Source organism: Alosa alosa, chromosome 18 (assembly GCF_017589495.1).
Source record: "Alosa alosa isolate M-15738 ecotype Scorff River chromosome 18, AALO_Geno_1.1, whole genome shotgun sequence".
Classification (NCBI taxonomy): domain Eukaryota; kingdom Metazoa; phylum Chordata; class Actinopteri; order Clupeiformes; family Clupeidae; genus Alosa; species Alosa alosa.
The window spans coordinates 15865906-15881512 of record NC_063206.1 but is presented as its reverse complement, the minus strand read 5'-3'; the positions used below and the strand labels follow the sequence as shown (position 1 = coordinate 15881512).

The 15607-nt window shown below is 44.4% G+C and overlaps 1 protein-coding gene across 2 annotated transcripts; it reads right to left on the bottom strand.

The window, feature by feature from the left end:
* Positions 1-232: 232 nt before the first annotated feature.
* ppp1r21 (protein phosphatase 1, regulatory subunit 21) lies at positions 233-15519 on the bottom strand. Of its 2 annotated transcripts, none has more exons than XM_048269693.1 (22): positions 14253-15519; positions 13530-13598; positions 13110-13256; positions 12866-12967; positions 12582-12746; positions 12180-12238; positions 11760-11854; positions 11443-11495; positions 10819-10968; positions 10617-10718; positions 10438-10526; positions 10104-10240; positions 9694-9786; positions 8300-8427; positions 6601-6753; positions 6079-6171; positions 4916-5188; positions 4430-4465; positions 4075-4191; positions 3093-3191; positions 2810-2938; positions 233-2007 (listed from the first exon to the last, which is right to left on the bottom strand). In XM_048269693.1, exons 1-22 carry the CDS (start codon positions 14304-14306, stop codon positions 1978-1980), a joined length of 2373 nt encoding a protein of 790 aa, XP_048125650.1. In that variant the 5' UTR covers positions 14307-15519; the 3' UTR covers positions 233-1977. The 2 variants fall into 2 exon arrangements, with proteins under 2 accessions (XP_048125650.1, XP_048125651.1); XM_048269694.1 differs by having other exon boundaries at positions 15272-15519.
* Between the last annotated feature and the right edge of the window lie 88 nt (positions 15520-15607).

Here is a 15607-nt window from a genome sequence, read left to right as displayed (position 1 = left end):
CAGTCTGCCATGCAAATGTGATCAGTATGGGGAATCAAGAGCCCCCTCTCTACTCTCCCTGTTCTCACATGCTGACTGGCCATTTAACGTCTAATAAAGGCAGTTGTGATGAACAAGCTCACTCAAAGTAAACACTCCCACATTGAACAGGCTGAGGAGTGGAACCTTATTTTAGACTTAAAATGGAAAGAGGGTTTCTTACGTTTGATGAACAAAAACAAAGTAGATTAGATTTTGAGTAGCACTTTTAATTTAATTTTGGAAATTTTAGTTGAATGACATACATTTTCTCTGCACAGACACTCAAAGGAGGTGTGTTGGCAATCTATTCACATTTTGTGTTCTCACAGTGGTTAACTTTTTCTGTGCCTATAAAAAAAAGAATAGCATGGAAATTCACTGGAAAATGTCATCTGTAAACTATCTTGCCAGTAATCTGACTTCACATGTAAACGATGATATGAGTTGTTAGGAAACTCTTTCAATTAACTGGGGGAGAATGTGCAGTTTGCCAACACACCATCACACAAATTAGCATTGATAAGCCACACAGAAAATGAAATGGAATAGATGTATTTCTATTCCAAACGTCAGATCACCACTGGTGTAAAAAACTATCGGCAGCATTGCAGCTCCAACGACTCTTTCACTGCTTCCTTTGCACATCTAGTGATGGTGTTTGTTTTCCGACACGTCAACATGAAACAACTTCATTGGTTCAGTGAAACATTCAGAGCCTTTTGAATAAAATGCCTATGTAGCACGTACATTTTTTAAAGAAAGAAAAAGCACACTGAACGACACATATTAAACATGATCCCCCCTCCCAAGAGGTGTATATTCATACGTAACCCTTTTTGATCCATTGGTGATCCCTATTTTATTTTCAAACTGCCTCTCTAAAGACAGAAGTCAGTGCACAGCCATTAACAGTTGAGTTATGAGAGCGCTACTTTAAAAGTACTTTGAATAACAGGCCCATCAATTCTTTTTCTCCAGATTCCCTTGGCCTCTAGTCCTCAAATACCAAATGGCTATTTGAGCTTTCTCCAGACACACTGAGAGAAACAATTGGAAGGTACTGTAAGTGTGTGTGTCCAAATCAGTCTCCTCTCTGTCATACCAACTAGATAAAGGCAAATCTATTCTTTTTTTTTTTCATGAACTTACTGGTGCATTTATATTCATTGTACATATTTGCTCTCATCTACAACTATCTTTGCATATAAAATTTATACAAGTTATACATTAATACAAAAAAACTGTCACTGCCAGTCCCTTAACAGTGCCTCCGTCACGCATGTAAATGAACAAATGAATTCTCACCACAAGCTCACATGATTAAAATGATCCCACACCCAATGCCCAAGACAAAAGTCCTTGTGTTTGACATGAATTTATCCCACGTTTGTGTGTGTGTGTGTGTGTGTGTGTGTGTGTAGCCACACAATTCATACAATTTTCCTTCTCTTCTCTCAGTCACACACACATGTACGCACACCTCCCTCTCTCTCACACACACACACACACTCACTCCCCCTCTCTCACACACACACACACGTTCAAACAGTAAGTAAGTAAAGCGTTGGGGCCCCTGAATCTATAAGCACTTCCTCAGGCTCGGCCCCTCCTGTGCTGGGCGTCATGTGCTGAGCAGTGGGCAGCTGCTTCCTGCCAGCTCCAGGAAGCACTTCACAAATACAGTTCATACACGTGTATGGAACCGGATGGGAGAAATAGAAAAGAAAAAATAAATCAGGTTTCCTCTAGAAGAGAGCAGAGCAGCACACACACTCACTCCCCAGAGCACCCCAGCAAGATAGAGAGAATTGCAGGAGAGTGGGCTCTCGCACTCTTTCTCCTTCTCTCGCTCTCTCTCTCTCTTTCTCTTCGTTGCCGATGGCAGGACAGTGCTGGATGGCCCCATAGCTTATCCCTCCAGTTTCCCTCGCGGTGTCCTTGGGACCGGGTGCATCACTACCGGCCCTTATTCTTCTTAGAATTTCCCTGTAAATGGATACACAAAGAAAATGTATGAGAACAGTCATATGAGACTAAAGGAATTAGGATCTGTCAATGAAAAGCTTTACAAACCAAAACTTGATTCAGCGCATAATTGTCCCCATTTTTCCATATTGGTATTTGTGCAAGTATAATTTTGTGACTACCCTAAAGTCTATTAAGTAAACACAGGTAATGGGGGTTTAAGCAGTAGCTATGGATGAAAGTATCTACAGAATAGAACATGTAATGATACTCCACCCAAAACTTCAATAATCCCTAAAAACTCCTTGGCCAACACAGCTGCCAGCTTTTTTTATGTGAGCTGGGGCACAGGCAACTCACCTCACTCAGATCGTCAACATGAAAGCTGGCTGAAACACCAGCACACTCACTAACACACACCCTTTCATCTGAATGGTTGTAACAACAGCCCCTGTCACTTAAGTTGCCACTGGTCTAATGGCTTTCCCAGAGCCTGCAGGCAGGTGATTTTCCCATCAGTGCGGAAGCAGCCCGCGCAGTAATGCCCCACTCTGGCACCAGAAATACGACACCGGCTGTATGCCTTCATGGCTCCACAAGCACAACCCCAGATTTGGTAATTCACATTGATAACACGTGGGCAACATTATGTCACGCTTTTTGCAATTTCAAAAAATGTCTTTCATTTTATACAGGTTGGTGTGTTCAAATCGATTCTTATGAAAACTTCAATAACACTTTAAATGCAGGTGTTTTTACTAAACATTGAAACATGAAATGTGGTTTCCCTCTTCCATCTATGTGCACTTGGTGACTGGCTGACCTTGCTGCCCAGTTTGAGTGTGTCGATCTCCTCGCGCTGCTTGCTCAGGGTCTCGTTCATGCTGCACAGGTGATCACTCATCATGCTCAGTTGATCCTCATAACTGCGCTTAGTCGTGGCCAGCTCATCCTGCAGGCACAACACACACCATTAGACTTCAGACCCATAGTGTTTCATTCTGTAAGAATGTCTGTGTGTGTGATATCTGATGAGGGAGATGGTGTTATGTGAGTTGAGTGGGAACTTGGGTGTTTTGTTCTCCTACGGACACACGTGTTTGTACCTGCAGTCGTGAAATGTTTTGATTGGCCACCTTCAACTCTTCCGTCATGGCCTCACGAGATTTCTCAGCGATGGTCAGCCGTTTGGCCAGGGCACGACACTATGGGACACGACACATAAGCACATCTCAACACTAAACAATCATTCATTATGATTTACAAAAACATATACATCACATAAGAAAGACCAATGAACCAACACAGACATGCTCCACCATTTTGTATTGACAGGCATGTACATCTGTCCTTCATATGACCATATACAGTCAAAATTAATTTACAGATCATACAATGAGCTACTTACAAAAATTCAAAAAAAGGGCAAACTGTTACATAGTGTTGCTTTTAAAGCAGTATGTTATAAAGTCAGAGCCCTAGTTCTGCATGGAGATGCAGTACCTGTCGCCTGAGCTACTCATCAGAGAAGCCACAGTGGCTGACTCAGAATCAGCCGGCCCTGACATCCACAACACCACACCACAGACAGAAGAATGCGCCACGCCTCTTACTCACAGTCATTACCAGTCGTCATTATTGCTACAAGAGTACTGCCTACACCCTGGGTGATTTCTTTTGTTTGTTTTGGGGATACTATGAGGTCAGACCTTCTGGCTGGCCACCGCGCACAAAAGGAAAAACATCCATGCTGCCAAAGGGCCATGGCCTAGTGAGCGCACGTTCCAAAGACAACAGCTTAGACAAAAGCCGTGGCAGCACCTGGCCTACTTCTGAGCTCATGCACCAGAGTCTTTCCTCCGCTGAGTCAGAGGATGGGACAAAGACGGAGCGGAAAAAGGAAGAGGAACAAAAGGGGAAAACAGAAGTTTAAAAAATATTTATTACAAAAGTCAACTGGACTCCATACGGAAGCAAGGTGTAATATTAGGGGTGTGAGTGAGGCAACCAAAAAAAAAAAAGCTGACAAGCAATAAAACATTAAGAGGATTTTAAAAAGAAAATGAAAAAGCATGGCAGTGCCCTTACCTCGGCGTGGAAGTGCACGGCTTTGCTGTCGGCCATCTGCAGCTGGGAGGTGAGCTCGGCCACTCGCGACATGTAATGGGACTTAATCAGATGCTCTCGTGACTCCTCTTCACTCACCTGCACGCACGCACACACACACACACACACACACACACACACACAGGGGTGTCAGCACAGGACCAGTTACAATTCTGTAGACCACTGTAGTAGACAATAGACACCGGAGATATCTCTGGCTTTTTTGTTTTGTTACATTATGAAAATACTAGGTCAAAGCTGAATATGCCCAAATATGTTCCCAGGTCACTTCACCACTAGCCAAATAGCTTTGTTTTCAAAATAATTACAGACTTACATCTTCACTGCAAGTCGTCGTGGTCAGCATGCCGACCTGTAGAGACCAAAGGAAGAAAAGACGGTCAACTCCAACTACTCTTAAACAGGAAACACCAATAACACATGAAATCTATAACAGCAAATTACAGGCCAATAGCAGAGGAAATGCATGGTATTACTCTTGTAAGTGCTTGCACATCACAATCCTGGGGCTCATAAACAGAACTACCACATGATTCCATCTCCCCTAGCATCCAGTGAGGACTCAGGAACTGCTGTCATCCACAGACACCCAGGCACCCGCCAGGCACAGAAACACAACACAGCAATAACTGCCGTGCTCTCAGGACAGCAATGAAGGGCATTACGGTTCTATGTTTGCATGCAGACCAATTAAGCAGGCAGCATATACTGCCCTGTCTAGCAGTGGAGACAGGAGCAATGCACTGTGGTGATGGTATCCTGTCTTTCCTCAATCATGTGTCTGTGCCAGTGTAACACAAACCAGGCTCGTGCTCTGGGTGGCCTCCTTGCTAGCTCCTCTCTCCTCACAGTCCTGGTCCTGAAACCCTGACGAGCCGGGGCTGTCGTGGGGTGCGGGGGTGACGGGGGCCTGGGCGGTGGGAGCAGCACCCCCCATCGCGGCGGAGAGCTGGGCCTCAAGATCGGTGATGCGCTGGGTCTCCTTCTCCAGCCGCACGCGGCCCAGCTGGGCCTCCAGCAGCCAGTGCTCCTTCTCCTGCTCCAGACGAGCAATCTTCTCCTGAGACTGCAGCACCTGCACAAACACACACACACACACACACACACAAAAATCACTGCACTGTGCTGGAATCAGTGTATTCATACACATAGGAACGTCACATATTACCAACCGTCATGTATGTCCAACCTCTTACGTGTATGTGTCACTTAATATTCATTTCTATACAAACCAAGATGGCTAATTTTATCTAAATTAGCTATGTACCAAAAATTAAATTTTACCGTGACTCAAGAGCTGTAAACAGTGTTGTAAGGCTGCGTACAAATCCGCGTACAATTCCTCCAGTGGAATTTTGAATTGCGACGACGAGAATTCTCGGGCTAACCGTTGATGTGCAGTGAGAAAGGTTGGTAATAAGTACCCACTAGCCCAGCACTAAACTCAACCAAACTAGATTTTGTTCAAATCTACACACCTATGGCTACTGAAAAATATAAGGTTCATTTAACAAATGTTATTTTGAAGTATTAAAAAGCATCGTTGTTTTAGAATTTTCGAACAAAATGGTTGGTAATTAGCACGTTTACGATACAGTACATACATATACACACACACACACGTACATTCAAATACAGGCTGCATATATAACACAAAATAAAAACGAATGACAAAAAAGCACACATGTTTATGTAAACAAGCTGGCATGCCATGAACACCGCTGGTATGATGAACAACGTTTTACTGGGCCACTCCATGCAAAATGAGGGGGGGAGTAAAACCCCAACAAGATGATCAATACCATTAGTAATGTGGTCCCGTCAATAATATGGTGGCATGCCATCAGGCCACGTGAGAGGACTCTGCAGTAAAATACAACACTAAACACCAGGCAATCTTTAGCAGCACCCCTGTGGTGACAAACACCATCAGAGGTCAGGGGAGCTGAACGCTGGTCACCGTACCTGCTGTGTGAGTCCCTCTCGACTCTCCGTGGAGCTGGTCAGCACGTGGCGGTTGGTTAGGGCCTCGGTGTAGGGGACAGACTGCGGCCTGGCCTGGAGGAAAACACCCACGATGCTTTCACACACCAGCCACAAAAAAACACTCCACTCAACAACCTGCTAGAATAACGGAACGTGACAACACAAATTCTCTGCCCTTCTGGTCACTGTTGCTGTTACGTAAACGAAAGGCAAAGCAGTGAACCATAAACTAATCAGCCAAGGCGGCAGCGGCAGCAGCTAATAAAACAGCTGATCTAGAAGAGCTGTTAACGTCAATGAGGAATTAAACAAAAACAAAGGAGGATGGTGAAAGCCCCTTGAAGAGTGGCCGACATGTGTGGGCCAGTTGTAAGGGAGCCAGGGGAGAGGCGGTTAATTACATCCCTGAGCCGGTAAATGAGACTGTGTGTTTGTCCCCGTCAACAAGAGAGGGGTCGAGTGCGGGGGAGACAAATGGAAAGTGGTTCAGGGCGAGCTGACCTTCCTGACAGCTTGCATGTAGGCTGATGCCTGCTTCTTGTTACCCAGCATGCTCTCTGCCTGTACCGGGTTGAGGGTCCCCGAGCCCCCCCTGGGGCCGTAGCCGGTGGACGAGGTGAAGAAGTCCAGGTTGTTGCTGAAGAAGGTCGCAATCTGCAGGAAACACACGTCATCAGTCAGCGATGTACTAACTCTACCACGCATGCACTTCACCGCAGTGTTTTCAACTGTGGGAAGGACTTTATGGACTTTCAACATAAATGGCTGTTAAATTTAATTGACGCAAAAAGTATCTGCTTCTCTGTGCATTCATGTGCAATAGCAGTATTATCTTTCAGGACTAACAACCTGAACATAGATGCAGAGCACACACACGCACACACACACACACACACTCCAAGTGGAGTCTTGGCAGCCATCCTCCCCCTGCAGCCGTTAACTCCCTTCTCAGATAAACACTGTTTTCCTTGCTCTCTCTGCTGCTGGGAGTCTCTTGTCTGGAATATCACTGTATCAAAAAGCCAGCGTTGGACCTGGCAAAGGGACTCACTCACACTCTCTCTCTCTCACACACACACACACACACACACCCACCCACAGATCAAAACAAAGAGTCACCTTTCTGTCCACACATACCATTCTACCTCTGAAACACATGGAGCTACGACAAAAAACAGCAGCTGTGGTGCAGACTCATAAATTATAAAATCTTGAACAAAGCCAGCTGTTTACACGTAGGACCTCATTCCCAGAAAAGGCAGAGGGAAACTTTCCAAACTGGCCACGTCAATATCACGACCGCTATCCTTATGCAACAAAGTGGAACTAAAGCAGTCACGCACACGTTACAGTATGTTGAGACTATAGGAAATGCATAGAGATTATAGAAGGTTTTGGACAGCATGCTAAAAGTGCAGTATAAGCTGGTCACTTATTGAGTCTGTGGTGCATTTGCCATTTTCAGACTGGACCACTTGCTGAGACTGGGCCGTTGACTATTACCGTCGGACTACACCGGGCGCACAACTGAAGCACTACGTTCACAAGGCGTAAAAATTGTTTTAAAAGATTGGTCTAATTGTTTTTCGAATGTGTGCACAGCCATCACATCTGGTATAGTCAGTTCCAATGATTACAGTAGAAGCTAATTGTAGCAGCATACACATTAGCGGTCGCTGACTGCACTGCTCCACTGAGGGTGCGTTCCACAGCTGACCTAGGTGGAGGTCAGGTGAAGGTCACGACTTCTCTCAGCTCTCGGATGTAAAAACCTCCTCGGGGGAAAAGGCCTCCCATAAAACACCACTCTGAACATTAGTCTCTCCTCTGACCCTGTAAAAGTCTCCACAAAACGCTAGTATCTATATGGCAGATCGTAATCCTTCAAGGAGAAACCTACGTGGTTTACACAGAGCGTAAATGGAGAGCAATAAAGGGCCTTTCTATTGTGAGAAATAAACCAACAGCCAATGCCATTGGCCAAACTTAGCTGCTACAGTTCCTCAGTCTAGTGGCTAAAATCTGCACAATACTGTGACACAATTACAGACTCAACAATTCTCTTTTGTCCATTGTCACAAACACGCTATTGCTACGTCAATTCTTCTCCCGCACGTGTCAGCCAGTCTGCCATTCACAGTGACCACTCCACCAAACACTGTCGTTACTCAACTGCCGCTGACCGATGTCCTGGGCGTACCTTTTGGGTGCTGTTTGTGAGGGAGCCCAGTGAGGACAGCAGGCACTCGTTGGTGGTGCGCAGCTTCTGGGTGACCGTGGGCAGCTCCTGCTCCAGGCTGGCCTTCTGGCTGTAATGCTTTGACATCTCTGGGGTCGGCCCGGAACAGAAGAGAATGGTGGAGAGGGAGGGAGCCGGGAACAGAGGGAACTCAGTCAGTCAGCTGAATGAAATGCCCCCTAGCACATAATGTATTGGGCGGGTGACAAATACTAATATATATATATGTGTGTGTGTGTGTGTGTGTGTGTGTGTGTGTGTGTGTGTCTTTAGAAGAATTACAATTACTAGAAGGCAAACAAACTGGAAGTGGAGTAGAAATCTGATGCAGGTTGAGTAGAATCATCAGTAATAATACTACATCCGGCTGGGATCAAGGAAGGCCAAACGGGCCACTATGCCAGCAATGTCCAGCAGCTGCATTCAGAACCCACAGAGTAGTGTCCCTTTGACGTCTGCAGCCAGCGCTTGTTTCAAATGTCACTGTGGGGCTCTCCGGTTGGCACACTCACTGATGGCCAACGACACAATAACCATCTGTTTATGGAAGTCATATCATGGAGAGACAAAGAACTCTCCTTCCTCCGATTTGGCCTGGTTCAACAAAATGTGTCAAAACTGCACTGACTGGAGGTTTCAAGAGGATGGGGGTCTATGTGTTTTAGTTCGTGATTTATTTACAGTAGCTGTTTTTAAAACAAAAGTCATTCACCCAAATAAAAACATCCATGAGAAAAGCAATTGGTTTCTGTTAAGGTGTTGAACACAGTGCAAATGTTGATTAAATTATACATCTGCTCAACTAGAGATAAGATGTATGTGCAATCCCTAAAAGCATCAATGGGCTCTATGCACAACTCCATTTGGGATTCGCTTCCTACTGGGCAATCAACTTCCTGTTTACACTGTACACAGTAGGCTATGACAGAAAATTACAGATTACTGGCCTGTCAGTTTTAATATAGTAGGCTATTGCTAGTTGAATAACATAGCTCAATTTATCTAACCAGTTCAGTAATATCAGTTGCTTGATTATGGTTAAGAACATTTTACACCCTTTTCCCATTTGCTGGAGAGAATGGCACACAACATTTTCACAAAGTCGGTCTACATTACTGTGAGACGAGGTCCTGAAGACAATGACTATAGAAAAAAAGCCATATTTGCCAATGTTTTAATGTAAACAGGAAGTTGATATGCCAGCACAAGCAAATCCAAAATGGAGTCGTGCATAGAGCTTATACAGGACTTACGAGAGCACTACCACACTACCCAAAATGCCCTGCTGTGTATGAGGAGGTCTTGTGATTGACAGGGGAGCCACTGGGCTTAAGTGCTTCTGCACGCTGACTTGCCTTTAATGGCGTCGTGAAGGCTGTGAAGGGAGGCAGCTAGCTGGGTGAACACCGCGCTGGAGCTGCTCTGAGGCATGGCATCCTCCTGCAAACCTGTCAGCAACAACAAACACACTTTAACACTCGCACTTGGTACAGCTGCCTCAATATTCAGTACGACTCCTTTTTGCTATATATAAAAGAAAGTCTCTTCTGATGCACTTATGGTGTTTTCAATGAATGGGATCTATGCATGGAACAGGATCCATCTGGTAAAGAGAAGTAATTTAAAATGAACAGAACAAAATGCTAAATTCAGTACAGCTGATGCATTTTTCATTTTAAGTATATGAATATAAAATGGCAAAGAGACAAACAAAACTGGTGTCATGAAGAAGGCCAAGGGGTTCACCCATCGCACTGTGACTTACTCGGTAAGGCCAGTAAACTGATGTAGGTCTGAAGTTTCTCAAATACAGAGGTAACTCTCTTCATGTCATTCTGCAGCTCCTGGTTTTTGGAAGTGAGGGAGGTGCTGCAGAGAGGGGCTTCACACTCTTCCTCAAGGCTGGGGGAAAGGGCGGAGGAAAGGATCACTAACACAAACACACACCACACCCCCACACACACACCACACACACCCCACACACACACACACACACACACACACACACACACACACACACACACACACACACACACACACACACACACACACACACACACACACACACACACACAGATCACTCTGCCAAATCTGCTTACCTTTTGAGTTGGTAGGGCAAGATCTTCTGAAGGAAGTGTGTGTAGGCGGTGAAGTACTTTGAGAAGTCCTGCAGTTTGTTAACCGTCTCCTACAGATAAAAAGAGCATGTGTACCAGAGATAAAGCTCCATTTCCCCCTAGTGCACCGTAAAAAAAAAGCATGTGATGACAGGACTCACCAGCATGGTTACAGTGTCTTCCGTGATGCTTTGGTGCAGCTGCAAAAGGCCGTCTTCAAGTGGGCGCACGTAGGCCGCGTTCTCGTTCAGGTAGTGTGAGAACTGGAAAATGAACAGACAAAAAGGATATAACAACAGATCAGAATCAGATACTCTTGCACTGAACTACAACAGCGGGATGTTTTGGTTAGAGTCTGCTCACCTTCTGGTTGAGGGGGGAGATGGTCTCTATGGACGAGTCCAGGGGGTAGATGTGCACCCTCTGGTCAGTGTAGGAGTGGAGGTTGAGAAGGGCCGCCACCAGGTTCTGGACGAACCCAAGGGCCTGTCCCGCCACATCACGAGCCTTCAGCTGCAAGACAAATGCAATCACCAGCATCACCATTAGGATTACAGGAACTGCCAGCAACATAATCTTCCATCATTACATCCCAACAGGAAAATAACTAAAAAGTCTACTTATTATTATACTACTATTAATCTACTTATTGTCTCTTTAGTTCCTCCCAGATAACAGGAACTAAAACAGGGATTGAGGGATTTAAATATCTCCTGCCTATTTGATTTCTATATGGACCAATACAAATATTCAAAGAGCCTCCATCACCACCAGGGATATTCTGATTAGGGTCTTTAATATGACCTCAATTCCGTAAATAACAAAGACTTCCAAGTTTGAATACGAGGCAATAACATTTGAACATGGTGATCACAGCCAAGGACACCATGGTCGGTCAGTCAATATCAATTTTCCCTCTGCATGCAGTACATATGGTACAATCTGCCATTGCTATTGCTGAGGAGAAGAAGAGAGACACAAACTCACCTGGTGCCTCCGGTTGTGTGGAGGAACGTTCAAGCTGTTGTAATCACTAAATTCTAATGAAGGGAGGAAAACCACAAATAAAAACACAAAACACATGCTTATCACACACACTTTAAGCACGGTTTTCTGCTCAGTTCCACTTATTCACTCCAAAACAACAACAGAGCAGTTTAAGAACTCCCGAAATGCACAACAACAGAGCAGTTTAAGAACTCCCGAAATGCCACTGAAAAAAGCTACTACAGGTTTGACCATGCAAGCTTCACACCGCATACTGTACACAAGAGAGCACTGTCATGCAGAGCTAAACCACTGACTGGTGTCGTTGAAGGGCACTTTCTCCTGGATGACACTGCTGCTTTGTTTCAGCTGCCGGTTCAGCTCCATCTGGTACTTTCTCAGCTGCTGCTGACTGGGGAGGGGAAAGACAGAGATGACACAGGAGAGGGAGAGGGAGAGATGGGGTGGGGGTAGCAAACCACCACAAAAATAAAATATAAATGGATAACCGTTCAAGAGGACAAACACAACATGGATCGCTTTCTGAAACATTATCATTACAATGTCATGGCTCAAAGCAAGGACAATTGCTGTGCCTGAAGTTATCAGAAACTCATATAAAGTCACTTAACCATTTTCAGCATCAAATATCTATTTTCAAATCTTAAACAACCTTGCCCACACCTAAATTCATTTTAGCTCTGCAATGTATTTACTTGAGACCAAATATTTCTTACCACTCCTCTGTGCGTATTCGACAGTCCTTGGCCTCCCTTTCCAATGTCTGTGCGTTAACCTGCCAAAGACGGAAGCAGCAAAGCATCAGACATCATATTACAGAGGATTCAGTTTCCATTCATCCTCTTCAAAGACGTATCCTCATCTCCATATCACTGAACTAGATCATGTGACACACTTCTCAGTGCTGATACTAGTCTTATAGATATTCAAACCGCAAACAGAATTTCCACTCACACCGTCCAGGAACAATGTGGTTATAAAAAGATTCACAAGATACTCTTTTTCTCACTAAAATCTTTTGATATATGTGTATGAATCACTCTCCATCTTCCTCAAAACCTGCCTGCCTGCCTGCCCGCCCGCCTCATCACGCCCAACCTCTCTTTTCTTCCTCTCACCTCTAATCGCGCCTTGTCACTCTGCAGCTTCTCGATGGTCTCCATGTACTTGCTGGTGAGGCCGTCAACCACAGCCTGGTGTTGCTCGGAGCCTTTCTCCAGCTGCTCCAAGCGAGCTTTCAGCTGGGCTTCCTGCCTCCGGTGCTGCTCATCGGCCTCATAGAACTGCACACAGAACCAACCGGTATCACTGCACACCGCAGGGCTAGTGCGAGACTCTACTTCGATAATGCAAAGTAACTGATACCGGTTTACTGGGATTGTACTACTTTAACTGTGCACACCTGAATGTGGAGCCTCTCATTCTCCTGAATCTTCTTCTGTAGGTCCTCATCAAACACAATCTGAGTCTGCATGTTCGGCTGGGAGGGTGAGTCTCCTTTACTCTTTTGGGGGGGAAGCAAAAAAAAAAAAAGTATAAACCTAGTTCCATAAGCAGTCATGCTAAGCTTTCTGACCTGATTGGTGACATGTCTATATCAACTCAGGGTTATTCCTCCTCCTCCTCCACCACCAGTTCCTCCTCACCTTGCTCTTCTTGCCCTTTGCCTCAGAGGCCAACAGCTCCTCTTGGAGCAGCTCCACCCGTTTGGCCAGCTGCTGGTTCCTGAAGCTGAGGCTGTCCATCTCCTGCTCCACCTTCCTCAGGCTCTGCTCCCTCTGCTTCAGCTCATCCTGTAGACAACGAGTACATCCACACAGAGAGTGATGGCGGTGGTCCAATAGACATATTTATAAAATGTAAATACAACATGACAACAGGGTCTAATAAGATTTTATTCACTCTCACAACACATTTAATGAATTTAAACATTGTGTGTTCATGTCTTACTTTTTGAACAAACAGCTCTTTAAAGAAAGAAATTGAAAAAATAATGATATATATTTGTCTACACTGAGGATGTTTATAAAATTGTCATGACAGTGAGCTGTCTGGAATGAAAATACCTTCACTGAAGCAGAGGTGGCCTGCTCATCCACCACAGCTTTCTTCAGGACTTGGTTCTGGGCCCGGAGCTACAACCATTGAGAAACATTAACAATTATGACTACCGGTATATTATGCTGACACATCAGCCTGCACAACTGATCCTTCTTCCTGTCTCAAGTAAGTGGAAGGATGTGTGTGTGTGTGTGTGTGTGTGTGTGTGTGTGTGTGTGTGATAGAGAGAAAGTCTACAGCAACATTGAGAGTTAAAGTGTGTAACACAATAAATCATATTTAAAAAGCTAAAAACTGAGTTCCCACAAGCTTTTTTTATTGGGTCTACAGTCTTGTGCTAGAGGGCCTTGTCTTCAACTCTCTAGCAACTTGAATAAAAGCTAAGCTCAAAAGTCAAAAGGAAACGCTCTGAATTCCCGTGATGTCAGCTGACCGTTTCAGTCTCTGCAGAGCAAGCACATTCGCCACGTTTTATGGTTTACCAATTACTTTTTAGACAGTTAAGTTATAATTAATTTATATCCATATATACATATTGTATTTTGCATTATTTTAACTATACTGTTACAAAATAACAATCCTTTATCCCAGCCACGCTGTTGCGCCAATCAGTAACGTTAACGTTAGGTGTGATATTTTCTAAATATGCAGCCAGGGCTAGAAGGTCTGCAGAACAAACTACGATAGCAATAGCAAGCTCGAACGGGGGGGAATAGTCAGGTTCTCACCTTTGAATACTCCTGGGCCAGTTTGGTATATTTTGATTGAAGGTCTGCTGCCATATCTTCTGCACGGCACCCTGGCTAGTGAAGCTAGCTCGCTATTGTTACTGTTAACTTGACTATTTTGCTGTCTAACACGTTGTTAAACGTTGGCTGTGTAGCTAATGTTATCTTCCTTTCTTCGGAGGTTGAAATAACCGACGATTTGTGAAAATGGATTTAACGTTTCTTAACTAGATACAGCATATCCACATCATTTGACTAAAAGGAAGCAAGATGATCTGACGTTACGTTATGGTGGATAATTTAACGGTAGCCAGTTCGCTATGCTAACTAACATTAGATATGTGGAGTATTATCAAATTGCTAACAGTTAGTTCTAGTAATGTCGGACTAGTCAGCCTAACGTTCGCGTTTAACACAAATTAGGGTGAGCAAATCTTAACCGAAACGAAATGTTAAGTTAACATTACAGTGTGACTGTAAGAGGAGTTAACATTAGTGATGTCCAAACATAAATTATGTCTGCCCGACTAACAAAATGCTGCTGCTATGAAAATAAAGTAACGTTAAAGGTAGGAAGAATCGTCCGGCTAATAGGTTTACACAACTATCTCAGATTGCTTGCTAACGTTGCAACCCATTTTCTCTGTAAAGTCAGCGTATTAACGCGTTAAGGTCCCAACCAAACTACCTGGGCAGCTGGATTAGTGTTAGCTTGCGGTCATCTTGTGAATGACAGCTATCACCTGTTAGCCGCTTAGAAGAGGGGTACGAATAATAAGCGAGAAATTCTGAAATGGTAATGACAGAGCCCGTTTTCTCTGGTAATGACAAGAAAGTTTAGAATGGCTAGCAAGCTAACATTATAGAGACAGATATGAATGCTAGCAGCCTGTCTATCTTGCGACGGCTAGCCTGCTTAGTTATAGCTAGTTAGAATCGCTAGAAGTACATCGACATTTGTTAGAGAGCCAACAAATTGATCTCAGTGTCCCTGTATCTGACAGGTATGGCAGTAATACCATCGATCTTTTCGATGTCTTAATCCACAATTGCATTCCATCATTCACAAGTATTCGCCGTGACAGAACTGTAATGTTGGTTGTCTTGGCAGACAATGGGTCAAATGCCGATGTCGGTGGCTCCTGTACCACCTATCCTATCCTATCCTCGTAGCTCCCATCAGATTTTGTTATGCTAGCAGCTATCCAGCTAGCAAGCTAACTGGCATATCCCGCTGTAATTCATTGAAGTTCAAAGTTCATATTGGGAGGGCCATATTCAATGATGTCAGCACTATCTTTCTCCAAGAAGATATAATACTGAAAACGAAAATGGAAATGGTTTATTAAGATGAT

Coding starts and splice junctions, on each gene's coding strand:
- ppp1r21 (XM_048269693.1), bottom strand. CDS start 14,306: ATGGCAGCAGACCTTCAATCAAAATATACCAAACTGGCCCAGGAGTAT. Junction 12,968..13,109: donor CAAAGGGCAAGAAGAGCAAG/GTGAGGAGGAAC, acceptor CCCCCCCAAAAG/AGTAAAGGAGACTCACCCTC. Junction 11,855..12,179: donor CGAATACGCACAGAGGAGTG/GTAAGAAATATT, acceptor TCCCCTCCCCAG/TCAGCAGCAGCTGAGAAAGT.